The sequence below is a fragment of the Merops nubicus genome, unplaced genomic scaffold (genome assembly GCF_000691845.1).
Source record: "Merops nubicus isolate BGI_N331 unplaced genomic scaffold, ASM69184v1 scaffold16574, whole genome shotgun sequence".
NCBI classification, from domain to species: Eukaryota; Metazoa; Chordata; class Aves; order Coraciiformes; family Meropidae; genus Merops; species Merops nubicus.
This window is the reverse complement of record NW_008602450.1, coordinates 18149-44541: the sequence shown is the minus strand read 5'-3', so window position 1 is coordinate 44541 and position 26393 is coordinate 18149. Positions and strand designations below refer to the sequence as shown.

General features: G+C 40.9%; 1 protein-coding gene across 1 annotated transcript in view; it reads right to left on the bottom strand.

Moving 5' to 3' along the window:
* The window catches only part of LOC103771090 (myosin-3-like), a gene marked incomplete at its 3' end in the record, with an annotated part of 28860 nt that extends 2878 nt beyond the window's left edge, over positions 1 to 25982 (bottom strand). The window contains exons 1-31 of the mRNA XM_008938377.1: positions 25797 to 25982; positions 25556 to 25699; positions 25322 to 25478; positions 24716 to 24743; positions 24519 to 24630; positions 21670 to 21762; positions 21512 to 21575; positions 21324 to 21422; positions 21122 to 21225; positions 20827 to 20965; positions 20223 to 20341; positions 19973 to 20122; positions 19728 to 19898; positions 17461 to 17758; positions 16697 to 16770; positions 16068 to 16155; positions 13776 to 13893; positions 12033 to 12156; positions 11052 to 11188; positions 9504 to 9759; positions 7450 to 7692; positions 6351 to 6527; positions 5456 to 5601; positions 5279 to 5369; positions 4181 to 4570; positions 3962 to 4088; positions 3430 to 3548; positions 2517 to 2713; positions 1813 to 1996; positions 1053 to 1218; positions 170 to 294 (exon numbers count right to left, since the gene is read on the bottom strand). Of these exons, the coding sequence (XP_008936625.1) occupies positions 170 to 294; positions 1053 to 1218; positions 1813 to 1996; positions 2517 to 2713; positions 3430 to 3548; positions 3962 to 4088; positions 4181 to 4570; positions 5279 to 5369; positions 5456 to 5601; positions 6351 to 6527; positions 7450 to 7692; positions 9504 to 9759; positions 11052 to 11188; positions 12033 to 12156; positions 13776 to 13893; positions 16068 to 16155; positions 16697 to 16770; positions 17461 to 17758; positions 19728 to 19898; positions 19973 to 20122; positions 20223 to 20341; positions 20827 to 20965; positions 21122 to 21225; positions 21324 to 21422; positions 21512 to 21575; positions 21670 to 21762; positions 24519 to 24630; positions 24716 to 24743; positions 25322 to 25478; positions 25556 to 25699; positions 25797 to 25982 (4626 nt within the window). The remainder of the gene's footprint in view (positions 1 to 169; positions 295 to 1052; positions 1219 to 1812; positions 1997 to 2516; positions 2714 to 3429; positions 3549 to 3961; positions 4089 to 4180; positions 4571 to 5278; positions 5370 to 5455; positions 5602 to 6350; positions 6528 to 7449; positions 7693 to 9503; positions 9760 to 11051; positions 11189 to 12032; positions 12157 to 13775; positions 13894 to 16067; positions 16156 to 16696; positions 16771 to 17460; positions 17759 to 19727; positions 19899 to 19972; positions 20123 to 20222; positions 20342 to 20826; positions 20966 to 21121; positions 21226 to 21323; positions 21423 to 21511; positions 21576 to 21669; positions 21763 to 24518; positions 24631 to 24715; positions 24744 to 25321; positions 25479 to 25555; positions 25700 to 25796) is intronic.
* Between the last annotated feature and the right edge of the window lie 411 nt (positions 25983 to 26393).

The window sequence follows — 26393 nt, the reverse complement described above, 5'->3', positions numbered from 1 at the left end:
GGAATGCCGCACTGGTGTGACAGAGGAGCAGTACCTGTGCTATTTGGTCTGCTTGTGCTTTCATACTGCACCTTTGTGACAGTATCAGGATAAGCAGGAATACATAATCTCAAAATTTTCTCCTTTCATGATTGCTCTAAAAACAAGCCCCCTTACTGATGACACTTGCCTCTGCTTCCTCTAATGCTGCTTGAAGGTCACACTTTTCTTGCTCAATTTGTTTCTTTGCTTTCTCCAGTCCATGATTAGCTTTTCCAGATTCAGCAATCTGTTCAGTCAAATCAGAAATTTCTTCTGCAACACAGAAAACACACAATTCAGCTTATATAATGTTGCAATTAGTGTTTGGCAATGGGAGTGATGGAAGAGATAATAATGTCATGTCACGCAGCAGTGAGGAGAAATAATAGGTCTTGTCTCATGTGCAGTTTTTTATTTCTGACCATGTCCTATTTCCAGTTCAGTGTGCAATTTGAAAGTGAGAGGGACCAACTGGAAATGAGCTCAGAGAATAATCACGTTAACTTCTTCTGGATAGTGAAACTACATCTCCAGAGACAGTCCTGTTTGATTGCCCTTTTTATCCTCAGAGATTCCCCAGGGATCATTCAGCTTACAAAGAGGAACTGAGTTGTGTTTCCTTTATACCGTTAGCTCGCTTATTAAATGCCAATCTATTGTGCCACAGCTGCACAGTCCTCTGATAACCAGGAAATAGACAACAGCCCTCCAGACTTTTTCTAAGGGTAGTGACTGAAGTAATCTGAAAAAAAAAGGAGTATCTGGTTTCATCATCATTTCTGTCCGTTCATTTAATTTAGTCCCTGTGTGTGAATGGGATTATGGTGTGAAGGAGGGGGAATACTGTGAGGAAGTAGGATGCTGTAATGAGCTATAAGCATGTGCTTGCAGGTGACTTTGTGATCAGCTGAATAGGAAAGACGGTCACCTAACTGGAGCCTTGTGGGAAAATCACAAAGAGCAGAGCCCTGGGAAGAGGCAGAGCTCTGGTAGACCAGAAACAGAGAAGCATGACAGGGATCTGAACTTACGCTGGAGGTTCTTATTCTCCCGTCTGACAGTCTCAGCCTGGTCGAGAATTTCTTCATAGGCATTCTTCATCCGGAAGATCTCAGTGCTCAGAGAACGAGACTCCTTCTGAGCAGCTTCCAGCTCAACCTGACTCTCCTGATACTTCTGCTTCCATTCAGCCAAGACCTGGAAAGGACCACCAAGAAAGATCAAGAAAGATCATGTTCTACTGGTTGTGTCCTGAGTTTGATACCATAACCCTGGCAGGGACTCTCCTTTAGCACATTCACCTAATTCACTCACACAAGGCTGAGACAAGGGACAGGGCTGTACAACATCACTCAGTGAAAGAGGGTTGATTCTTTCAAATGTTACTAAAGACATCAAGGCTGGAACTGTGTAAAGGAGTCTGAGGCTCTGCCTAACCCAAATACAGAGCTGGCAGACTAGTAACAAGCAAAAGTCAGGTCTTAATAGCTTGCATGTGAACACTTGCTCAGTCTGCTTGATTAAAGACTATATATAGATCCTCCCAATCTCCCTTGGGAAGACTTCCTGATTTTTAAAACTGTCAGAAAGCTACTTTATTGTTTGCTGGGGTCATCTGGGGTTATGCTGTGACATTATCATTACTATATATCCTACTCTGTGCTTCTAACTATAGCTTTGCTTTGGAAAAAATGTAATTTATCTTAGTGTGAATGCAGAACTTCCATAATTTTAGAATTTGGCTTGGCTTCTCAAATGTCTAACAATGTTCAGATCTGGTAGACTCTGAACCTTGTCAAAATTCTTCTGCTTCTTATCAAATGCTGCACAGGCTGCATTTGACCTCTCCACATCAATCATGAGGTCATCCACTTCCCCTTGCAGCCTCTGCTTTGTCTTCTCCAGTGAAGCACACTTTGAGTTGACAGCCTCAATCTGCTCCTCTGACTCCTGCAGGCGCTGAGCAAGCTTCTTTCTGCAGGATGAAACAATCAGTGCTGAGACAAGGAAAATGCTGACGTTCTCAGAAAAAGGGTAGAAAGAGAGTTTGGCATGGGAGAGATAGGCAGAAACAGCCACATAGAAAGCTGTAGTGGTGTGAACAGAGAGCATCGATAGAGGTTTGAGGTGACATGACACACTGGAGTGGTACATAGGCTGGGACAATACTTACCCAAGAGGTAAACTACACCAATTTGGAGAGCAAACAGAAGCACACTTTCAATGTTGGCAGTGTAAAGAATGTGATTTTTTTAAGTACTATGATTATCTCTGTAGTTAATTCATTGGCATCCTCCTTTCTGTAGACACTCCCAAGACTCTACTCCTTCTCTCCCTTTAAACCTCTATTCATTCCCTTTTTCAGTCTTAACACATTACAAGGCACACTGCTCTGCACATTTCCACTACGAGCATCTCCTGATTTCCTCCAGCTTCTTTTCATATTTATACTTAAATATCCTTCTACTTGCACCAGACCATCCCTTCCCACGTACTTGGCCTCTTCCAGCTCCTCCGTGCGCTGGATGGCGTCCGTCTCGTATTTGGTTCTCCACTGGGCCACTTCGCTGTTGGCCTTGGACAGGGCGCGCTGCAGCTCCCCCTTGGCCTCCTGCTCCTCCTCATATTGTTCCCGCAGCAAGTCACAGTCGTGGCGAGCAGACTGCAAGGCGTGGGCCAGGGCGTTCTTGGCCTGGGAGGGTAAGTTGTACAAATCATCAAAATATTAACAATTTGTGAATGGATTTTTTTACCGTATTTTAATAAAAGCTCCATATCTCACTGCTCATGTGCAACAGTTGCTAAATCAATAGAAGGAGCAAAGTGAATAATGTTAGGGACTGTGTTTCAGGCTTGTTGTTAAACAAGATCAGGCATTTGTCCATCTTGTCTGGGATACTGCCTCTTAAACACATCTGTACCAAGTGCTTCAGGGAAAGACACAAGAAATCAAGCAAAAGACAAGGTGGAAATTATCTCTCAAGAAGTTTCCCCATAAGGGAAATTCAGGTTGAATTTGATGTTTCTCCGAAGGTGGAAGAAAGTTTAAACTGTTTTGTCACATCTAACCCTGGATAAGCCTGCACTCCTGCTCTCTCCTTTTTTTTTTTTTTTTTGGCTGCTGTAATTTTCTTTGCCTCAGGGATTTCCTGTAGCAGTAAGATATGCACACAGAGCTATTTTCATTCACTTATCTCATGTTTTTGAACTTCAGAAAGCATGCTAAGATGGACTTACACTGTCTTCCTGATCTAATTTATAGTGTCTCATCTCTGTGTTATACTCTAAGGGAAAGTTCAAAAGTTTCACTGTTCTAATGTCTCCATCTGTCTCTGAGGAGAAATCTCATTATTGTTTTAACTCATAGATTTATTTTATAATTTCTTGGTAGAAGTTAAAACAAGTCACCTTATTTTCTTCCTCTAGTTGCCTCTTCAGCTCTTCAGTCTGCTGAGTGAAAGCATGTTTGCCTCGAGTCAACTGAGAAATCAAGGACTCCTTCTCCTCCAGTTGCCGAGTAAGTTCACCTAACAAGAAAATATTTATTTTTTCAGACAGAGATATGAGAATAAAACATATGAATGAGAAGAGCTAACCATATGGACAGTGATTACAAGATATAATGTGGTAAAATGAAGGTAGAGTAGCAAATTCATTCTGACCAGTAAGAAAAAACTATGAAAGAGAATTGTTATGCTGGCATCAAAGGAAAGAAGATGAAATGACCACAAATTCACACACTCATTTTGATTGATAGTGCTTATCTTGTTTGCCTTTGTTTACTCAGTTAGAGTTTCTATGACTGCCACCAGGAGAAAATTCTACAGTCTGAGTTTTGTTCAGGTCACCCAGTGATGAATGTATTACAAAATACACAGGCATTCAGAGACCACATTCAAGTACTTGGCACGCTACTACTACATTTCATCTAAGAACACACCGTTCTCAGTCTGTAGACGTGTTTTCTGTGTGTTCAGATCATTAATTAGTCGCATATGTTCATCATCTTTGGTTCTGACTTCACTGAACTGGTCTTCGAGAGCTCGACACGTCTTTTCCAGATTGCTCTGTTAAGAGATAGAAAGCATATCCTTCATCTCATCCAATTGTTCAGAATACCAGTGCTAGTGATGAGAAGTGTTTCTTCTCGTGCAGCAACCTTGGCTTTGGAGACAGACTCCATGTTACTGGCCAGGTCGTCAATCTCCATCTTCAGCTCACTCTTCTCCTTCTCCAGCTTCTGCTTCACCCGTTGCAGGTTGTCGATCTGCTCCCCAAGCTCCGCGGTGCTGTCCGCATGCTTCTTCCGCAGGGCGGCAGCCGTGGCCTCGTGCTGCAGCGTGGCCTCCTCCAGGTCACGGCGCATCTTCTGAAATTCCGCCTCACGCTTCTTGTTCATCTCGATCTGAGCTGCAGTAGCTCCTCCTGCTTCCTCCAGGCGCTCGCTGATCTCCTCCAGCTCGCGCGACAGGTCAGCCCGATGCTTCTCAGTTTTTGCACGGATTGCACGTTCAGCTTCAATTTCCTCCTCCAGTTCCTCTATGCGAGCCTGTGAAAGTTAATTGGTTAAATGGAATTCTGAATAGACAGATTTGAAATTATCATTAGGAAATAAAGAGCAAATTTTCACATCCAGTTATATCAGCACAGGGAATGAAGCATTGCTAGAAATTTCACTGAACTGTGTCCCAGGACATGCAGTATTTGGTTTTAGAAGAATGGATTTATTGTGTCACGAAGAATCTAATATTGTACTTTTCTGAAGAAATAGGGGGATGTATCATTGGAAAATGTAGAGGAATGTGAGTTTATTGGAAATTTTCCCAAAGGTCTATTCAAAACAAAACTATTTCTTCTCTCTATTGAGATGAGTAACCATGGGATAATAGCACTGAAAAAAACTGTCTTCCTGGCTCTGTGTTTAGAAGATAACCAATGTCCTGGTCATGACAAATTATGTCACATTCTTTTTGTCTTCTTAGAAAAGTAATTCTCAATGGCTTCACTATTGTTAAACTTAGTGTCTGAACCATTTTCAAAATGTGCCAAAAGCTTCACTTAGGAAATTTCATACCTAGTTATGTATGATTAGAGGACAGAGTTTCTGTAAAAGTGCCCTGAGATGGGAACAGCACCCAGAGTCCATGTTGTTTTATTAATGTGTCGAAAAATATTTTCTAAATATAATATAAATGATAAATATAGTTCTAAGGAACTTGAGCTTGCCTACTAAAAATACCACTAACTTAGGCTTTACCTGAAGCTCCTTAATTTTCTTTTGCAGCTGGGAACTTTGAGCTTGCTCATCTTCAATTTTACTTTGCAACTGGCTAACTTCAAAATCCTTTCTGTTAAAGAACAAGAATGTACATTCAACAAAGTTAAGGTAAAATCTGAATTTTAGTATTTGGATCGTAAAAAATCAGTGTGATACTTTTTTAGCCTGTCATCCATCTGTTGCTTATCATTTTCCAGATCCATGATGGAATCCTGAGACATTTTCAGATCTCCCTCCAGTTTTCTCTTTGTTCTTTCAAGGTCCATTCGCAGTTTTTTCTCTTGTTCCAGAGATCCTTCAAGCTAAAACACATAAAACATACTTTGAAACACATAAATTATGTTTTTAAAGTAACTATTCTTGATTTAAAATTCCAACTAGAGCTGGAAATCAATGAACAGAGAAAACATACAGAACCTGTATATTCTCATCTCCACCTGTGATATACTCTCACTTCAAGATTAGAGCTGCCCTTATGATTTGTTTTCAGATATTAAGCTGTGCACAGTTGGAATGCAAGTTTTTGAAAAATACAGAAGTTAAAATCTTCCAGTGGCTGAATTTCTTAGCATATAGGCTGCTAAATACTGACAAATTTGCACTGTGCATAACTCATAGAATGTATTGAAAGTATAGAATATATAGAATGTTGGAAGAGACCTCCAAAGGTCATCTAGTCCAACTCCTCTTCAACAAGCAGGGGGTATACTCAACTTCCTGGAGTATATCCACACAACAGAGTAAGAGACCTCATATAATACTGCATCAATCTTCACACTGACACAGATATTCATTAGCTCCAGCTAATTTATTAAAGTGGGTCACAAAACTTTACAGTGCTTTTCATGGACATAGTTTTAAATAGGCAGGGGAAGATGAAGGATGAACTGGATTCTGCAATATAACCTGTCAAATGGCAATGATTTATTAGCTAAAATTATTAGAGCTGAATTGGCTGCTTTAGGTATTGCTTATACTCCCAACTACAGATTTCTAGTATCTTTTAAACCATTAGAGCATCCACCCACACAACCCAAAACCTTTTCCTTACCTCATCTACTTGCTGCTCCAGTTTGGTCTTGGTTTTTGTGAGTGTGCTGACTTTATCTTCCTCAACTTGCAAGTCATCCAGTGTCTGGTGGTGGGCTTCCTGGAGGGCCTTTTTCTCCTTAGTGAGTTTAGAAATGTTTTCATCGAGAGCTGCCATCTCTTCAGTAAGATTCTTAACCTGTTAGACATCACAGACATCACCATCTGTGAGGGGGTGCCTTAAGAAATGAGAGCCTGAGAACAGAGTGAGTGCACCCTTGCAAAATCTTGCATGGATGTAGCCAAACTGCTCTCCAAAGGAAGTCTGTATCATTCATGCTGAACAAGTGTCATGCGTGACAGTCACACCTTTCTGGTCCTGCAGTGGTACGAATTCTTGCTTTAGTTGTTTTTGACTACCAGCCCTACTGTTTCCACAGCAGAACTGAACACTGTCAGCACAGATGCAGGCTTTTGGATTCTAACACAAATAATCTAATTCTATCTCTTCAGATTGATTGTTGAGATGTATATGGAAATACCTGTGCTTTTACTGAGAGACAAAAGAGTTAATGACCATCTAATATAGACCCTTCTTTCTCCTCTGACAGTCTGAACCTTAGAAGTCAGGAAGAATCTCATGGTATCATCAGGTCAGTGGAAGCAAAGGATGCCCATTCTAGCTGAGACTTTGGCTTCCTAAATATAAGAGAATTTTAAGAAAACATTTGACATCTGCAAGATCAGTCCTCCCTAATGCACATGAGAAAGGACCAGCGTAGCTTTTCTATACTGAGCTACTCACAAGCATACTAGTCCTCCATTATCCACAGGAGACGTAAATATACTGGTTCCTTTTGACTGCAGATACCCAAATATGGAAATTCTTTGTCAAGCACCATAACAACCTCTGAAATGTTTTGAACTTCCACAGAAAACATATTTTTCCTAAGATGAAGTTATATTTTTAACAAAAAAAATTCTGTCACACATGATTAAGTGTTAATACCTGTCTCCTATGCTTTGGCACCTCTCACTTACTTTCAGAGCACTTAGGAATGACCTCAACTTTCCACAGAACTGAAAATTGGGGAAGAATAATTCCCTGATTCCTTTGTCACCTTATTCTCTGTTGCATGCTTCTCCTTCTCCACTTTGGCCAGAGTCAATTCAAGATCATCAATATCTTTCTTTAGCTCAGAGCACTCATCTTCAAGTTTTCTCTTCTTTGCTGTCAGTTCAGCATTCATCTCCTCTTCGTCCTCCACTCTTTCACTTAGTTCTTTAATTTTAGCTTCCAGCTGGATTTTACTTTTGATGAGTCCTTCACATCTCTCTTCAGCATCAGCTAGATTTTCACTTTCCTGTCAGAAGATATTGAAGGTACATTGCATTTATCATAAAAATGACAAAAAGCAACATGTGTTGTTCAAGCACCATCTCCAGGAATCTGATTAGACAAATCAGGGAAGAATTTCCTATGCAATGATTTGGTGAGGAGAAAAATGTCCTGCTCAGTCATGGCTAGGAAAGTGGACCATAATGCCATGGTAGAGACACTTCCTTTCATCTGATCAGATGGTTTAATTAAAGTATCATGCAACAGACTCACAGGGTTCAGTCATAACAAGGAATCTGCAAGGAATCAGTGAGATCAAGAGGTGGGCAGCAAACTGGATTTCATGGAAGCATGGTCTTGGATGTGGATTTGTAAAACATATAGCATTTCAAAGTTATCTTTTGTAGAGTATTGGATGATTCTGTCTTCATTAAGCTCCTGCAACTCCAGTGACACAAGTCAGACTGTCTCTCCCCACACTTCTCCCACTTTATTCACATGAGGCTAACTTTTCTCCCGTCATTCTCTAACATCTCTCTCACCCAAGACAGGATCAAGCTTGACCTAAATTGTAGCATGCAAAATTTTGTCTAAATTAATGCTACTGTGTTGTTTTCTAAGCAGAATACCAGAAAAAGTATCTGTTGCCTCCCAGAAAAGTTATGGCTGAAAGCCATCACTGCAGTAACAGAAGGTGCTATGTTTAATTCTTTCTCAGATTCTGATTGAAACCCATAGTACAGTGAAAATCATGGCTAGTGAGTGTGTATCTTCTAAGGACAAACATGGAGAAGATGGTGCTTGAGGTATCTTTTAAAAAGGGTTGATAGAAATTTCCCCAGAAAAATCAGATTTAGTGAGAAGACAGGAAAGACTCTTCAAGTTCTGAAACAGTGAGAAACTGGGAGTTGAGTAAGAGTCAGAAAACACACTTGAGGGCAATCATCATACCTTAGGAGTTCTGTTCTATTCTAAAATCTGAAATCTGAGTGCTTTGAAAGGCATCCTTAACCTGGAACTTAGTTATCCTATTAAACCTGAGCTTCTTGGTTTTTTTGGTTTACCATCCACGAAGGGTTTAAAGTGAATGCTTGTAAACTAGGTGGGTTCTGGAGGATGAAGCATTAAGTACCAAGAAGGGTATAAGGAGACAAAGAAAACTGGATAAAGTTGCGTTGAAGTTCTGAAGAAGGATTCAGGTAATGAATCTCATCTTCAGCATCCATAATTACAAGCCTGGGTGCTTGAAACAGTCCAGGACTCTTGTCAAAATGCAAGTGGTTCAAAAGGACATGAAAACAGGTGACAGGCTTACTTGCACCAGGCTGTCCTTGGCTACATAATATCTTATACCTTTTAAAACCTGACAGTACTCTTGTCTTGTGTGATTTTAGTCTCTGCTCAGCAATATTACAGAGAAAAGCATCAGTCTTTTTTTCCACAGTTTCAGAGTCTCTATCAGAAAAGCGTTCCTGCCCTGGCTCCATATTAGAATGGTCAGCAGATGTGGAAACAGCTTGTATTTCGTCCAAAATCAGATAACCATTGTTAGAAGCCTATTGTATATACTGTGGAATATACTGTCTGATTCTTCCACTGGTGATTCCTTAATAGTGAAGTGGGAAGTTTACATAGGAACCCAGACAGACTTTCCTGTGTTCCTACTGTTTTATATGTGCTTTATACTCTGCTTAGGTGTAAATGACAAGACCAGCTACAAAGCAGTGGATCATCTGGCCCTGTTACATGCCTGTTCATGGAGGAAATGAAAATGAGAAGAGAAAGAGCAGCAGAATAAGAGGAAATGGGGTGAATCTGAAAATGGAGGTTACTCACAGTTTGAACTTGAAGCTGCAGGTCATTTTTCTCTTGCAACAGGGTCACCATTTTCTCTTCCAGCTCTTTCCTTTTTGCCTCAGACTTTGCAAGTTCTTCCTTGGTTTTCTCAAACTCCTCCTTCATGTTTGCTATCTCCTTCTCAGATTCTGCACTCTTCAGCAAGGGCTTCATCTTGAAGTACAGCTTCATCCAGGGCCAGTGCTTTACGTTCATGAAAGCTCTAACATTGTATTGGATGATATAAATGGATTCTCTGAAAACATGGAAGCACACTTCATGAGTCTGGTGAGACTTGGGTTGGAAACAGACTCTGATTATTTGCCATACAGCTTCAGCAATTTTCTCTAGGAACTTTTGCGTGAGCCTTTTTTCCTCTCCTCCCTTGCTTTTATTAGAGTCAATATTAGGCCCTTGATGGTGGAATTGTTGGTTCATTAGTGTGAACAATAATTATATCTGGCTATAAGAGGGAGAAATACTCCAAAACAGACAAAATGCTCTGGCGCATTGCTTGGGAATCTCTGAGACTTTCTCAGTCTCAAGGAAAGCACAAGTGCTCAGATGAATAACAATGTGAGAACTGTCATCCTTGAAGTACTACTGCTGAGATTACAGATCTGGGAGTTTCTGTCAATTGGGGAAACAGCAGATTGATGCTTTTTGGGTCATTCAAAATAGCAAATACCATGTTAGAAATTATTAAGATAGAAACAGAAAACAAAAATGAAATCTTTTTATGGTATTGAATGCAAAAGGATTTTGTTTATGCCCGTAGTTCAAAGGGAGATAAGACAATTTCTTTCAGAGAAATACAGTGTTACTGAAGTCTTAGAAACGATCCCTGTCTCAGGAAGGCCCTGAGCTAAATAGGTACTGCAGAGTACTACAAGTAAAAGCAGCTCGTTGGCTGAGCATCCTATACATTTATACAGTCGTTGTTCACCCCAAGAGCTTTCACTTGTCAACAGCATTGATGAAAGGTTGATTGGCTCATCCAGTGCAGTCCCTCTTACACTTTAAATTTTGCATGATTCATCCTATTTCAAAGAGAGAAATCTGAAATTGGAAGCGTGTCTGGGATGGTCAAAAGTGTGGAGTACCTTCTCTGTATAAGCTAGAATTGTTCATCTTAGATGAAAAAGCCATGAAAGAATATTAAAGAGGAGATCAGAAAGTGATTATAAGCCATTCATTACAAAACCAATGTGGTCTGATGAAATGATCAGACAACATGTTCAAAACAAGCCTTAGCACTTGCTCATTTGGCTCTTTCTGTCACAGAGTTCTTTAAAGGGTCACAATGCTAAATGAATTCCTGGAGAAAATGTTCATTGTTATATACTAAATATCATGGTCCAATTGCTAAATAGCCATTGCAAGACTGTGGGATACTATAACAAAGAAACTATTAGTTTGTGTGTGCTCTGTTTCCCCTAGTCTTTCTAAGGGTCCTTCCCAAGGAAAGTTTTTTTGCCCGACACAGTATACTGCATTGCTGGACTTCTCGTCTGACACAGTATAATTGTTAGCATTGTCTTATCTTACCTTCTTATGTTCATCTTTTTAAATTCAGTTCTCATGAGGAACCCTCTGCACATAGCTTGTGTATGAGTGATAAGACTGACAAGCTTCTCATCTCTCATCTCTTCTAGGAGTCCCAGGAGACCTGCCTTGAAGAACACCTAGAACATAGAAGAGGGTCAAATATTTTGAGGTTTAGACAGATGCACAACCATTGGCAGCTGATGCAGGGTAGTAGAAGGCAGTGTTGAAAAAATGCCTGCCAAGTAAAAGTTTAACAGCTAGAGAAAATTAGTGCCAGTATTCATATCCTCAGTGTTCCTGTGATTCAAAACAAGCCACTCCTTGTATGACTTAATCACATTATTTCAGTGTTTTTTGATGCTTTCTCCAGTATAGGTTGTGAAAGCTCTAGCTCATCACTAGCTATTAAAACAAAGAGTGAACTTTCAACTTAGTATAATATCCTGTTCTGCCTCTTCACTGTACTTTACGCTTCTATGTCAAGCTCAAGATTTGCTCTTAAACTGGCTTAGAGATGGCTTAAGAAGTTTACATGATAATATTGGTTCAGTAGTATTGTCAACAGGGTTTTTGTCCAGAGATAGTAATACCTTTGTTGTGCTAATCCCAGAATCCATGTCCTTAACATTGCTTTAGATAGGAAAGTCAAACTTGTGTTTGTGCCTAAATCCCCCAAAAAGTCTGACTGTCCAAACTTGTCTGGGCATGTCTAACATGCACTGGTGTAAATGAGTTCAACTGTCAGGAGAAAGTGGCAACACTCACCCACCACCCTGGGTCATTCTGACAGTGTGGTGTTACCAGGGCTGACAGTGCTACTGCTCACACATAACCCTAGAAATGGAATTTTCTGTACTCATTCTTGCTAGTGGTGTGCTTTGCTTCTAAACACTGTGGCAACTAATTCCATACTCAAGAAATACTTTTGAGGAACAAAATTTTTTGTCATAAGTTATACCCACTCTTCCATGAAGGGTTTACCTTGGTGTGGCCAAATCTGTATTGGTTGTGGTCGACATCAATGGAGGAAAGAAGCTTTTCTGAAGCCTTTTTGCTGTCAATGAATTGGCCTTCTGGAATGGCTGAGGCATTAAGGATCTTGTACCTGTGGTAAGACAGGTTGCAAGGACTGGTTGCAAACAGAATGAAGAAAATAGGCTCCATCTCATATCATAAAATACACAGAAATTGAGCTATCTGACAGTGGCTGGGTATGCCATCTGAAATCTAGACAGTCTTGGCTAAACAGAATGTGATGACAAGAGGACCTGTCTACTCGCAAGAGGAATCTGTTGGCTGTGTAACAAAACAGTATGTTGTTACATACAAAATTAATGTGCAATACCTAAGAGTGTCTGCAGGTCCAGGAATTAGGAAGAACATAGTGAGAACAAGTCAACCTTTTCTCATCTTGTTTCACTGGTCAGATGAATGCTACTCAAATTAAGTTGAACATTAAATAAACTAACAAAAGTCAGCCATATTCCAAAGGGAGTACAGGTCTTGGGTGTACAGACCTTGCACAGCTCACAATCTCCACAAGTTGTACCACTGAATCCATGACTAAAACTAGCATGGCATTTTGTAAATGCTAACAACAGTCTTAGCACTTTGCAAGGTAACTTAATGATTAAGATAATTCTGTGTCATGGACAGGATCACCTAATCCTTGTAAAGGAGTTTCTCCAGATACATCAATGAGGATGTGTGACTGTACACTGGAGCACTTCTTATTCTCAAGTGTACCTTGAAAGAGAATACATAAGATCAAGACAATGATAATGGTGTGGTGAATTTATTCTTTATTTACAGCCTCCTTTGGAGTTCCTCCTGAACCTCAGCACATTTCCTTTGATCTATGGAGTACTTTTTGGTTCTGGACCATGGCCATTATGGATAGATTCTGCTACGTGTCATATCAAATTATGATTTGCCAATTGAGAGCAGCTAATGCCTTATTGAACATCAAGCTATAGAGCATTATCAGAGAAGTCTTGGGTCCTTTTTACACCAGTTCAGCATGGAAGATGCTACTGCTCCAGTTGATTATAACAGCAGGCAGTTCTGCTCCAGCACTTTATAGCAGCTGTGCTCACGTGAACCAGTTTTGTTGTCTCAGTTTTAAAGATGAGGAAGACAAGGCACAGGATTCAGGCCAGTGACAGAGCACTGACAAAGCCTTGGATTTTTTAATGGTTAGTCAGTGCAGTGTAAGGAAGTTGCTTTTGTATCTATAATCTGGGAGTTTTACAAAGAGCAGTCCTTAATGCTACATAATTCATTACATTACAAGCATTTTTTGTCTCTTTGAATCTTTGGGCATTGACTACAGTTTAGAAATTATACTGGTTCTGATAAATCAAGAAATCTCTCGTATGATCAAAGATGGAAAGACTGGAGGCACCTAAAACACTGTTAATGACTTGATTCCCTCAAATGCCACTAATCTAATCTGATTCAGCGGGTGTCTCTCCATGATGTCACTATACTTGTCACCTGGGCTGTGGTTTTACGGAGTTTCATGATTTAGGGTCAGGGCTGCCCCAGACCTGTAACAGATGCTCTCTGTTAACACACACACATACACCCCCACACCCCAACCCCCCACCCCTACCCTAAAGCGAAAGAGAAGGGGAATAAGGGAGAGCAACTTATCAGTTAGAAAATCCCCAAACCAGGACACTGAGATTTTATCTTAACAGGCAGCAATAACTGAACACCTACCGTTGTTTAAAGTCTGCATAAAGGATTCTGCTTGGGAACCCCTTCCTGCAAATTCGGATGCCTTCTAGGACCCCATTGCACCGTAGCTGATGCATCACCAAGTAATGGTCCATTTCACCTTAAACAAAATAAATCATGACTTTCCTTTTCTTCCAGAGAATCTGCATGTGTATTAGCATTCCTAAATGACCTCCCTTTTTTTTGGTAAAATTTAGCCATTTCTTGATTAAAGACACAGGAAGTGAAGACAGAACATGCTTTTAATTTATAGAAGTTGCAGAGAGCTGCTTCTGTGAACTGAGCTTTTCTAAGAACGCCAGGGTTGGCAGGGCTTACGGATCGCCAGTGGCCAAAAGGCATGAGGCTACGTTACTCAAAAATGGCCGGAGAATGAGGAGGTCAGCTGAAAAATATTCAGCAGAATCAGCATCATCATTGGATGTAAGGTAGAGGTGGCACAATGTAGAATGTGGCACGATCTGGAATATCAGCTTTTCATGTTACGTAAGATTATATCTTGGATTTGACACGCAAATATTTTCTATAATTAAACTTAATAGATTTGATAGCTAGATAGATTCCAATACAGGAGTGGATAAGCAGGTTGCTTTAAGTTCTCAGTCTGTCTGTAGTTGATAGTTGATTAAAATTGGAAGAATTATCTTTCTCCTCCTAAAATACCTATCAGATGTAATAATCAACTGTATTTCTAAGACTTATTCCCAGGTATTACAAAGTAAAGCTTGCAGAACAAAACTGTCTTGGAATCACTTTGTCATGCAGAAATTTCCATTATGTCCAGAGACATTAATTTGTACAGAGTGATCTGTACCCTTAACTTCATCTTTTCAGTGTAATCAGTAAGGGTGTACCTAAGGAAAGTTAGAAAAATCAAGCATAAGCAGCCTAAAACTAACTAAAAATCAGATATCCAACTTCATTTTCACAGTACTACTTTTCTTTTTCTTAAAAGACAAAAGTCAGGATTCCCTCTGTCAAAACAACCAATTGAATGTTAAAATGACAGCCATATCTGGCAAAATCAATCCAAATGTGCTTTTCTATTGTAGCAAGTTTCTTTAATTTCCCCCTTTATGCTTTCTTGACTGTGAAGACCCCGTTGGGGTTCCTTTTTCTTCAATCTAGGTTATGAAGTATGGACATTTCCATTTGGGCTTCATTTTATAGTCAGTGGAGTGAAACAGTTTCTTCAAGGATGTGTTTCGTGTCATCCTAAGACAAGTGTATAAAAGGGGCCAGATGAATCTTACTTTAAAATACCATCTCCTCTCCACTGATTATAAAAGGAGTTTAGATGAGTAGATGAAATGTGAACGTCATACATACGTGTGTTGTTTAAATCATAGAATCACTATGATTGGGAAGGACCTCTAGGATCATTAAGTCCAACCACCATCTCAACATTTCCCTATCCACTAGACCATAGCCTCTAGTGCTACATCTACTCATTTTTTGAACACCGCCAGGTATTATCCTGCTTATGCACAGAGACATAAATAAGAAAGGTAAGAAACATTCTGAAATCGATCATTTGTTTCCTGAACAGATTAAACAGATGCTAAGCTCCTGTTTCCTGGTCCTCCTGTTGCATCCACTGCATTCTATCAGTACCTACTTTATCATTAAGACTCCTAAAACCCACACAGGCAAGTCTTTCCTCATGTACTTTAATAGCCACATGAAAATGCTCCCAGTCTTGTCTGTTCTTGGAGACTACATTATTTGTGAGAGTTTAATATTTAATCAAAGAAAAAAAGTAACTTTATATCAAAATGCTTTCCAAGTGCTGGCAACACCCAGCAACTTGTATGTAGAATCCTACAAATTATATATGATTTCTTTGACAGTACTCCAACTTGGTGAATCAGATTCTAGATTCTAACACTGAATATTTAGAAATTGTCAATGGTCTGGGGCTGAACCCAACAGTTCTGAATGACACAGTGGTCCTTATAACTAGACACTTGTTAGGGATTTGCTAATGCTGTGACCCACAACAGACCATTCCATCAGCTGTAGTCAATCCTATCTTCATCGTCTTCAGCTCTCTATGCACATTAAGCAAAGATGGGTAAGTGTTATATACTATGTAATGATCAAAATTTTACAGACACGGTAAACAAGACAAGGCTTGCTAGGGTACTGTCCTGCAGGACAGCCTCCACAAGAACTTCACATGCATAGGGATCTCTTCTGGAAGAAGTTGGTGTGGACGCTAAGTAGGCCAATTCCTGTCAATCCTGTGTCTTGAGAGCATAATGATGGACTTACCAGGTGTCTTGGTCTCATTAGGAATCAGGCAACGCACAAAATGAGGATGAGTACTTCTCAGGTTAGTCATCAACTTGTTTAGATTTTCCTGCAATAGAACAAAACGTGGATTTGAGCTTTAAGCTACAACAAAGCTTTTGCATTCTTACTCAAATGTCAAGGAGTTGTAGAATCACAGAATGGGTTGTATTGGAATGGACCTTTGAAGATCATGGAGTCTAACACCTCTGCCATTGTCAGGGACATCTTTCACAAGATCAGGTTGCTCCAATCCTCATCCAACCTGACCTTGTAAACTTCCAATGATAGGGCATTCATAACTTCTCTGGGCAACTTGTTCCAGTGTTTCATCACCTTCATTGTAAAAGCAATTATTCCTTATATCCAATCTAAACCTATCCTCTTTTCATTTAAAAATATTGCCTCTTGTCCTGCCACTACAGGCCTTGATAAAAGGGCTTTCTCCGTCTCTCTGGTAGCTCCCTTTGTATACTGAAAGCTGCAATAATGTCTCCCTGGAGTCTTCTCTTCTCCAGGCTGAACAACCACAGCTTTCTCATAGAAGAGATGCTCCAGCCCTTGGATTGTTATAGTGGAAGCATGGCTCATTTAAAAGGAAATTCACATACCCTGAACACAGCAGACACTGTCTGGAAAGAGCCCCCCTTCTTCTTAGCACCTTTCTTGCCACCACCACTATCACCTTGAAAGAAGCAGATAGGAGGTGAACAGTTAGATTAAGCAGTATGTTTTATAGGCCTCACCTTCCTTTCTTTGGTTATGGACTAATAAAATAATTAATTTTTAGTTTCAAATACTGGTCCACTACTGCATGAAAGTTTCAGTGAACTGCTGCTAGGTGATTGTATATCAGTATATGATATATTTGGTCTTGGATGCATGATTTAGGCTGCATCATAATGTGCATGTCTTTGGTGGTATGGAACATTATGGCCTGATGGAAGTTTCTTAACGGTGTTCTCTGTGCTACTGATCACATTGCTTCTACTTATAGACATAACCTTTTTTTTTTTTTTTTAATTAGGTGAAAGGCCACAAGAATGTGGCTCAGCTGTGGACATTCCTTTAGCAGTGAATTACAGTTCTTTAGAAAAGTATCCTAGTCCAGCGTTCTAAATTATGGCAGCCCCAAGGCAGGCAGCAAATTATAATCTCAGGAATACAAGTCCAAGGAGCTCAATGTCTTTTCATATTTGCTGCACTGTTGAAGCCAAATAAATTGAGACTTCAAATGAAGTCTTTGTTCTCTGAACTTCACACTTTATCCAAAATTTTATCCCCACAATCTTTTCACAGAGAGAAGCAGGTGTAGACTTTAGTTGATTGTTGCCTTATTTATCATCAATGAAAAAGCACTTACTTGTTTCTGCACCAGCATAGTTGGAGAAAAGGAAGGACAGAAGCTTCAAGGATGATTTCTGGTACAGCCCCACAACCGTTTCATTCAGGGGATCCTTGTTCTTGTCAAGCCAGCCAGAGATGTTGTAGTCCACTGTACCAGCATAGTGCACCAGGGAGAAGTGGGCCTCAGCCTTGCCTTTGACAGGCTTGGGCTTCTGGAAATTGTTGGACTTGCCCAGATGCTGGTCGTAGAGCTTGTTCTTGAAAGAGGTGTCAGTTGCCTTGGGGAACATGCACTCCTCTTCCAGGATAGAGAAGATGCCCATGGGCTGGGGAAAATATGAATACATGAAGAAAGCAAATGGTGGAGATAGAAAAAGAAAATAAGATGTCATTTTACATGTGATTTGTGCCTTGTTTTAGTGACTGTAATTTGGATTGCACAGGTTCTGTATACATCACTAGTTTCTATAATAATCAGGCAAACTATAATTTGTCTGTGTTGCTCAAGCAGCCATGAACCGATAAACATGGCAGCTCAAGAATTCCGTTGACATGCATCATTGAATGAAAGGCTATATATACACATATATATACACATGCATTATAATAAATTGTTTCGATCTTCTTTACCCTACGTCATTAGGAAGCAGGTTTCGGAATCCTGTTTGTGGAACTGATACCATTGTGTACCTCTGTTACAAGCCATCCGGTTACAGCTGTCAATGTGAATTTCATTTGATGACTGCTCAGGTATGTGCATAGATAACCAATGTTTAAAAACTCCTGTTCTGTCTCCAGTGAATGTGCCTGATGGAACAGATTTTCCTTACCTTATATGGAGTGTAAATGACAATAATCTGGTACTTTAGAATAGTCATAGACTTTTAATTTATCTCAGAATTCTATTTAAAATTTGGGGTATTTCAATACAGAGATGTAGGCACATTCTCAGCGACATTAGGTATCTTCTGATAGTGCAGATAAGCATGTCCTCGGATTTCGCTGAAGACACTAATGTAACCTGCACTTCTTTAGCCTAGAGATAATTCCAGGATTTCCTTCTTTGTATGAACATTGTTTTGTTTTGTTTTGTTTTTTAAATGTAGTAAGATGCCATTAGATGTTTACATCAGATTTCAGGTAGATAGCTGCCAAAGCTAGAATCAGGGAACTTCCAGAGCAGCAGCCAGCAGAGGAGGTGGACATTGGGCAGGAATGCTGTGTTTTGAATAAATGTTTTGCCCTCTAGATGTGGTTGCTGTGTGAGAGCTCTGGGCACTGGGGTTAGCATTTCATCTTGTCTAACGGAAGGTGTCTATAAAACTGAATCTAGATCTGAGTTAGCTACTAGATTGGTCTTCTATAATGGAAGCATTATAGAGACATTTCACAGAATCACTAACAGATCATACTTTTTAAGATGATATGCGTTCCAATGTCTGCTTTTTTCCCATCCTTACAACAGAGACTACAGCATTAGATCAGTGTAGGTATTCTGATTGCTCTAGCTCTAATGCTCTCTGTTGCATATGGGACACAAAATGTGTGGGCACAGAACAGTAAGTATGGATTTTGGGTGCTAAATATAGCAAAAGGCAACAAGCACTAGCTGTGAATGGCAACACTGCCTGTAGATTCTGCAATGTGCTGGGACATGTGGGGAGGTTAGCAAGAAATGTGAAACTTGTGTGCAAAGACATAATCCATGGGTATGAACTTTAAGCAGAGAACATGCATGTGGGATGACTGAATCAGTCACTGGCACTTGGCATGAATGATAGTGCTGGGGGCAGGTACCTGTATGCTCCTGACGGGGAACATGTTTGAGTATGTGCATATTGGATTTGCACATAACATGTAAGTGTTGTGCCCAGCCACTGGACACTGGCCAGTAATGTTGCAGTGAGGGGTTAAGTCCCATTAAGATCCCCAGTGCAGTAGCGGTGGGAAGCAAAACAGGGGCTAGGAAGAGTTGTGTTGCTAGAACCAAGAGCCTAGTTCTATCCATTTCTACTAGGAGTGAGACTTGAGGTTCACATTACTACTAAAGGCAGTCTTTTTAAAGGCACCAAATTAACATCATGTACGCCCTCACCCTTCCACCCCAGCAGCATTGTTGAGGAAGTCATTGTGCACAGGCTGCCTGTTATTCCAAAAACTTTGTTTTCATAACCTGATGCTTATTATGTTAGAGAGTCATTCAACAGTAATGTGTCAATTTATTAAGAATGACTGAACTAAACTAAATGACCATGAAAGAAATATGCTTTCCTAAAATGAAAAGATATCCTGTACCTTCTCAATAAGCTCAATGCAGGCAGCCAGGTCCATCCCAAAATCAATGAACTCCCATTCAATTCCTTCCTTCTTGTACTCCTCCTGCTCCAGCACAAACATGTGGTGGTTGAAGAACTGTTGCAGTTTCTCGTTGGTGAAGTTGATGCACAGCTGCTCCAGGCTGTTGAACTGGAAATTCAAATATAAAAAGATACCAGTTTGTTTGGAAGTATCAATGGGCAAGAATACCTACTGTAACTCACATCAAAGATCTCGAAGCCAGCAATGTCGAGGACACCAATGAAATGCTGTCTGGGCTGCTTGGTATCCAGCTGTTGGTTGATTCGAACAACCATCCACAGGAACATCTTCTCATAGACTGATTTAGCCAATGCACCCACTGAATTGTATACCTGTAAGAAACACAGCCAAGGTAGTAATGAAATTTGAGGTAGCTTTAGAGTTGAAAGATGTGTCTGAACAGGATGAAAAGCCAATTAGCCATCTAGGTACCTGTTGGACATTTTGTCCTTTAGTTACATATTCATTCCCGACTTTTACCCTGGGATAACATAAAGCCTTGAGCAAATCAGCAGAATTCAGACCCATCAGGTAGGCAGCTTTGTCAGCCACTAGGATCAGAGACAGCAAATAAGTTCAAAAGAGAAAAAGAAAGGTGTCATGGTCCTCTAGGATGTTTCTGTTACAAGGAGCGTAATTTCAGTGGTACTCAAAAGCACCTGTCAAGGGAAGCTCCTCTCCAGTCCCGTGGAGAATGTTTTCCCCCCAGCACAGACAGTGTCTCAGCTGCAGCACACTCCTGTTCCACACCTGGAGGGCTGCAGCAATGCTTTATCTTTTATTTATTTATTAATTTATTTGTTTAAATTTTGTTTGTTTTGGGTTTGTTTGTTGGATGGTTGGCTTTGTTGTGGTTTTTTTTTGTGTTTTGTTTTTTTGTCAAGCAATTAAATAATTGGCTTTGTGGAACTTGCAACAAACTTGAAATAGTTTCTGGAAGGGAAAATCATTCTCTAAGTGCTGGAGACTTTATGGGATAGGGTTGCTAGCTTGTCTCCTGGTGCAGCTCACCAGCAAACTCTACAGTCAGCACTACCTTCTGTGCTGTCGGGCTCTGCCTGCTCCTCCCTCTGCTTCTGCTTGAACTTCATGTTCCCGTAGTGCATGACAGCCCCTGTCAGCTTGTACATCCCCACCTTTTCATCAGGGCTGAAGCCCAGGATGTCCACGGCGCTCTGCAGAGGTAACAGGCAATTTGGGGAAGGTCAGGAAGCACAAGGGCTGAAGCACTAGGTGCTATCAGTAGGGCAGCTGGGTTCCCCACTGCTCCTGCCCGCCAGCTGCAGCCGATCCGACAGTGGGGTCACCCGTGGGGGACCCGCTCCACTCACATCTGTCGCCAGCAGCTCCTCGCTGTCATCGATACTGGCAACAGTGACTTCTCCTTGGCTCACGTAAGGGAAGTCATAGGGGTTGGTGGAGATAAGGAGGAGATCTGCAGGTGTGTACAAAGCACCTTTAGTAGCATGGGAGCAGGTCACAGTAGAAAGAGAAAGTATTTGCTGGGCCAAGCCCAGAACCACTGACACTCACCAATGAGCTCCGGCTTCTTGTTGGACATTATCTGGTAAAAAATATGATAGCTCCTTTCACTGGCCAGCTGGAAGGTCACTCTGGATTTTTCCAGAAGGTCTGACCAAAAGAGAGATGCCATTAATCTCCTGGTAAACTTGAGATCATAAATGCAGGAACTCTGCATGCACTGACTTGCTTCAACTCACAGGTTTCGATATCTGCAGAGGCCAGCTTGCCGGTTGTTCCAAAGTGAATCCGGATGAATTTTCCCTATCGGGCAGTACAGATGAACCCATTCGTTACAGTGAGCAATGAATGAGATGTATTAGATATCTGCATTCCAACAAATCTGAAATGAACTCACAAAGCGTGAGGAGTTGTCGTTCCTCACAGTCTTGGCATTACCAAAGGCCTCTAGCAGTGGATTGGCTTGGATGATTTGATCCTCCAAAGTTCCCTAGTTACAGGAGAAAATTTGTGTTATCATCAGACTTCACTACTTGTTAATAACAAATATTGCAAAGGAGATACTGCATTCTTACACTTCATACATCATTTTATCCTAAATTTAGCAGAGTTTTTAAGCACTCATCAGCCATCACTCATTAATGTTGTCATTGGTTTCAAGGGGAAAAGTGTTGAAAGACAGACCTGTGTTTTGTTTCCTTCTTGTACTGGCTATCATATATTTGGCATCATATACAAAGTCACTACAGTGGAGCTCAGGGAGTTTGAAATCTGTATGAGAGAGCTGTGCCCACGTTCCTATTCACAAAGGCCATGACAGCTAGTGAAAATGTGAAAATTCTGGGAATTTTCTGGTGGTTACTCAAATCCAGAACACACACACACAGAGGTACAGCCTTTACTAGGAAGCACCTAGCAATGGAGAATGTAAGTTTTGCAGTTTAATTCAAACAACCAGCAGTGTTTCATAATGTAGAAATATATCTCCAGATATTTGAATAGTAGGATGTGGACAAAGTCTGAGACTCAAATACCAAACTTAAAAAAGCAGAGAACAGAAACTGAGGGTTTTTGCTACATGACTGCAGAAAGAATAAACATCATGTGAAGTTTTTATATTGTAGAGCTCTTGTTAACTGCAAAAATATGGGAGGATAGAAGCTTCTGTGGCATTGTGTCTCCTTTTCTGTGCAATATGGTCCAGGAAGCAGAGTCAGCAGGTGCTTTTTTTTTTTTGGAATGATAGCAGAAAGTTTTTCTGAAAGCTTCTAGAAAAGTAATGATTGAGCACTATGTAATCAAGGCACGAAAATGTTGCCAGGGATAATTTAGACAGAGATGAAAAACAAAGAATGAGTATCATTTTTTATCCAGATGAAAGATGAGCAGCATAGTTTGAGTCGCTGCATTTTTGTAGGTGGTGTTCAGAGCCATCTTCAACATCTTGCAGTGGAGAGGGACCGTCATTCCTAGAACTGTCTGCAGATGGCACAATGGGTTTAAATTATTTTTTATTAGTCCATCATGAAGACGAAATTAAGTCCACTATGAAATTAATGCGACAATTTGAAGCTTTATATAATTTTGGTTTTAAATAAAAAATCCCAGATCCCTAGAGTAATGCCCTTTCAGCTTTCTAAATGAACTTTCTCAGAAGAGGGAAGAGAGAGAGGAGAGGAGAGGAGAAGAGATTTGTGTGTCATTGCAGCTGACAAGACCAACACCAAACTTCTTTTAGTGCACAGCTATGACCAGGGAATTCACAAGGGAGCATCACGCATGGAGAGCAGCATGGAAGAAGACAGCAATTCTTTACACAAACTCATTCTGAAATCCTGTCTTTAGGCTGCGTGACAAAGTGCTGGAGGCTGAGACAGTATTCTGGGGAAATGCTATTACGTGTGTCCTTTATTCATATAATCTTGCCTGGCAGCTGATTTCAGCCTGTATCTGACACAAGATGCCTGGCTAAACAGAACTATAACTTGAGTGTTCCCAATTTCATGTTCTTATGAAAAAACACATACTAGTGTTACAGAGATAGTGAACACTAAGAAAAAAATAGAGTATTCTGTGAGTAAACTCAGAAGAGGCCAGGATATGTAGTTGTCTGTCTGAGAGCAGGTGATTTTCCTTATATCTAACATGCTCAGTACATCTCTCAGCTGTCTCGAAGTTTTTCTGAGATCAGAACCAGTATAGTGAGCAGCTGGTGAAAGCTGAGCCTAGGCAATTTTGAAATAGTGCTGATGGAAAGAATGCTTGTGATGAGCTTGCCTCAGCCATAACAACCCATTAATCACAGACACCTGCTTCTGAGTGTGGAAAGAGTATTCAGCCTTGGAATCTCCTTAGGCTGCAATGTGCCCTTGAGTACTCAAATAACATGCTGACACGTGTCACCCACTTTGATGTGCATACCATCTCAGACTGTGGCAACAAACACTTGTGCCACAAGGATGTTTGTTGCTTGCTCTGTGCTAGGGAATGAAGCCTACACCTTGAAAATGCACCAGTGGGCACCTGGGTTGCTCAGCAGAAAGGAGCATCAGGGCATATGCTTCCCTGCCTGGAAGGACCCTTTCTGAGGTTACTTTCTAACTGTCAGACAAGTAGTCCCAGCTGTCCCAAATCTGTCTCTCATGCTGCTCCTCAGGCTTGTTACACTGACCACAGGCAGGAGAACAAGTCAGTGGAAACTGCTACCTGATGCAGTTGAAATGTCGTTTAACTTTAGCAGAACCACTCTGGAGCCCAGAGTTCCTGCACTTCCCCTGTCAATAGGAGTGAACTGAGGAATAGGAATGGCACAATCACGTGCCAGTGGGAACCAACTCCTCTCTTCACACTTGCAGCCACTCAGGTGCTGTGGATGTGGCAGATATCACAGCATACTAATGGATGGACACATGGACAGACGTGTCAGAACAACTGTCTTATGTTATGTTCCTCTCCCTGGTGAAAATTTCCCCTGTGTAAATGGAAACTGGAGGGATACTGAGGCTTGAGCCTTTCCTGCATTAATAAGGTGTTTCTTTAAGTAGAGTTCCACTAATGTTCAGAGTGATCGAGGCCAGGTAGCAGGGGTAAACTAGTCTAGATGTGGGTGGGCTGTGGATTCTGACTGTGTTCAGTTGTGCTACACTTTTTGTGTTTTTACAGTACTGCAACCCAAAATAAGCATTGATAGTTTCTGCTCTGCAAGCAGTCTTGAACAAGCTCTAGAAGGGGGAGCCAATGACATACCTGCAATTTGCCAGGCTGTGGGTCTTTCTTCTTCTCACCAGTAACTGCAATTGTTGCAAAGTACTGGATGACACGCTTTGTGTTCACAGTCTTCCCTGCACCGGATTCTCCACTGAGATAAAATGAAATTATTAATTGTTACAAGAAACATTTTTATTTCTCTGTAGGTTTTATCACATGCATCAAAATATACTCACGTGATAAGGATTGACTGATTGGTACGATCTGAAAACAAAGTCACAGGAAGAGCTGTTCAGATAAAATATGAGGGCCTCTGTTTCTCAGACATAACTGAATGACTTTGAGGGAAGAAACTGTATTGTAACTCTATTTATTAATTTGCAACCAGATAAGAGAAATTCTATATTGGTCTGTATGTAGACTTTTTTTTTGTGCACAGAGGGATGGAGCAGCCCAAAGTCTGTCTAAGCAGTTTTTCTTTCTAAGGCATCCTATTTACTTTTTCTGTCTTTTTTTTTTTTTTTTTTTTTTAATGTATAGACCTTTGCTTAAATATTGTTTACTTGGAATCAGATTTTCTGCTGTGTTCCTTATTTACTATTTCTATAAAATCCTTAATAAGCTGTATAGCTAGCTACTGCCTTTCCTTCATTATCTGACAGCGCAGAGGTTATTCAGAAGCCACTGTTAGTCTAATCTTGAGTTGTGCCATAAGACTATGGCAGCTGCTACAATTAGGCACTGAGAAACAGCATCTGAGATGCCTGAACTGTCAAGTGTCCCTTGACCAAGCAGCCAGCCCTGTGCGTATCACGGTTTCCCTTTCATGCCAAGTAACTCACCAGTCAGCATGGACTGATAGGCGTTGTCAGAGATGGAGAAGATGTGTGGCGGGGCCTCCTGGCGCTTCTTGCCTCGGTAGCCAGACACCACCTCCGGGTTGTACACCGGCAGCCACTTGTAGGGGGTGACGGTGACACAGAAGAGACCCGAGTAGGTCTGCGAGGAAGGGAGACAGCAAGCGAGCAGAGCCGTTTCCCCGAGCCAGCCAAAGGCGGCCTGCTGCTGGTACTTACGTAGATCATCCAGGCTGCATAACGCTCTTTGAGGTTGTACAGCACAGCGGGTTCATGGAGGTGGGTCATCATGGCCATGTCCTCAATTTTATCAAATTTGGGAGGGTTCATGGGAAATACTTCATCATCCTTTACAGTCACAGTCTGACAAAATCAGAATGCAACAACAGGAGAAGAAATCTAAGCCAGGGAACTGCCTGAAGCGAATTATCATGTCTGAGTAACTGTTGTTATTACTTACTATATCATTGTGTATTTTAACTGTGACTTTGCCACCTTCTCTGCTTTGTATGGTACCTTTTACATACATTTGCTTTTCGTCCACTACAAAACAGGATGCCTTAGCATCAAATGGACGATTCTGGGCTTCAATTCTCTCCTTCTCGGACTTCCGTAAATAGGGAGCAGCTTCTCCAAAGATTGCCATCTCTGCATCTGAACTCATGGCTGGAGTTGCTCTGGAAGAATTCAGAGGAATTTCAGACACCCTGTATATTTGTAATATATATGTATCCAGAAAGTGCTCATGCTTAATGACTAAAAGGATGAAGAGGACTAATCAGCATCAGGCATTCAACTTCTGCTTTAATCTTAAGTACGCACTGAAGAAGTACAAATAAAGAAAGTGCCCGCAGCAGACAGACGCGCGTTGGCTTTAAGACATCCCCCTTAAGCAGGACGTCTGTGTACCCAACTGAGGGCAGAGAGAATATGAAGCTAGAAGTCTTCAAAGGCCTTTCCTGCTGTATCTTCACCTGCTACTCACACCGCTGCACAGCCACATTCTTCTCAAAGTCACATAAGCACAGCAACTTAGATTTTGATATCTAAAAATTTA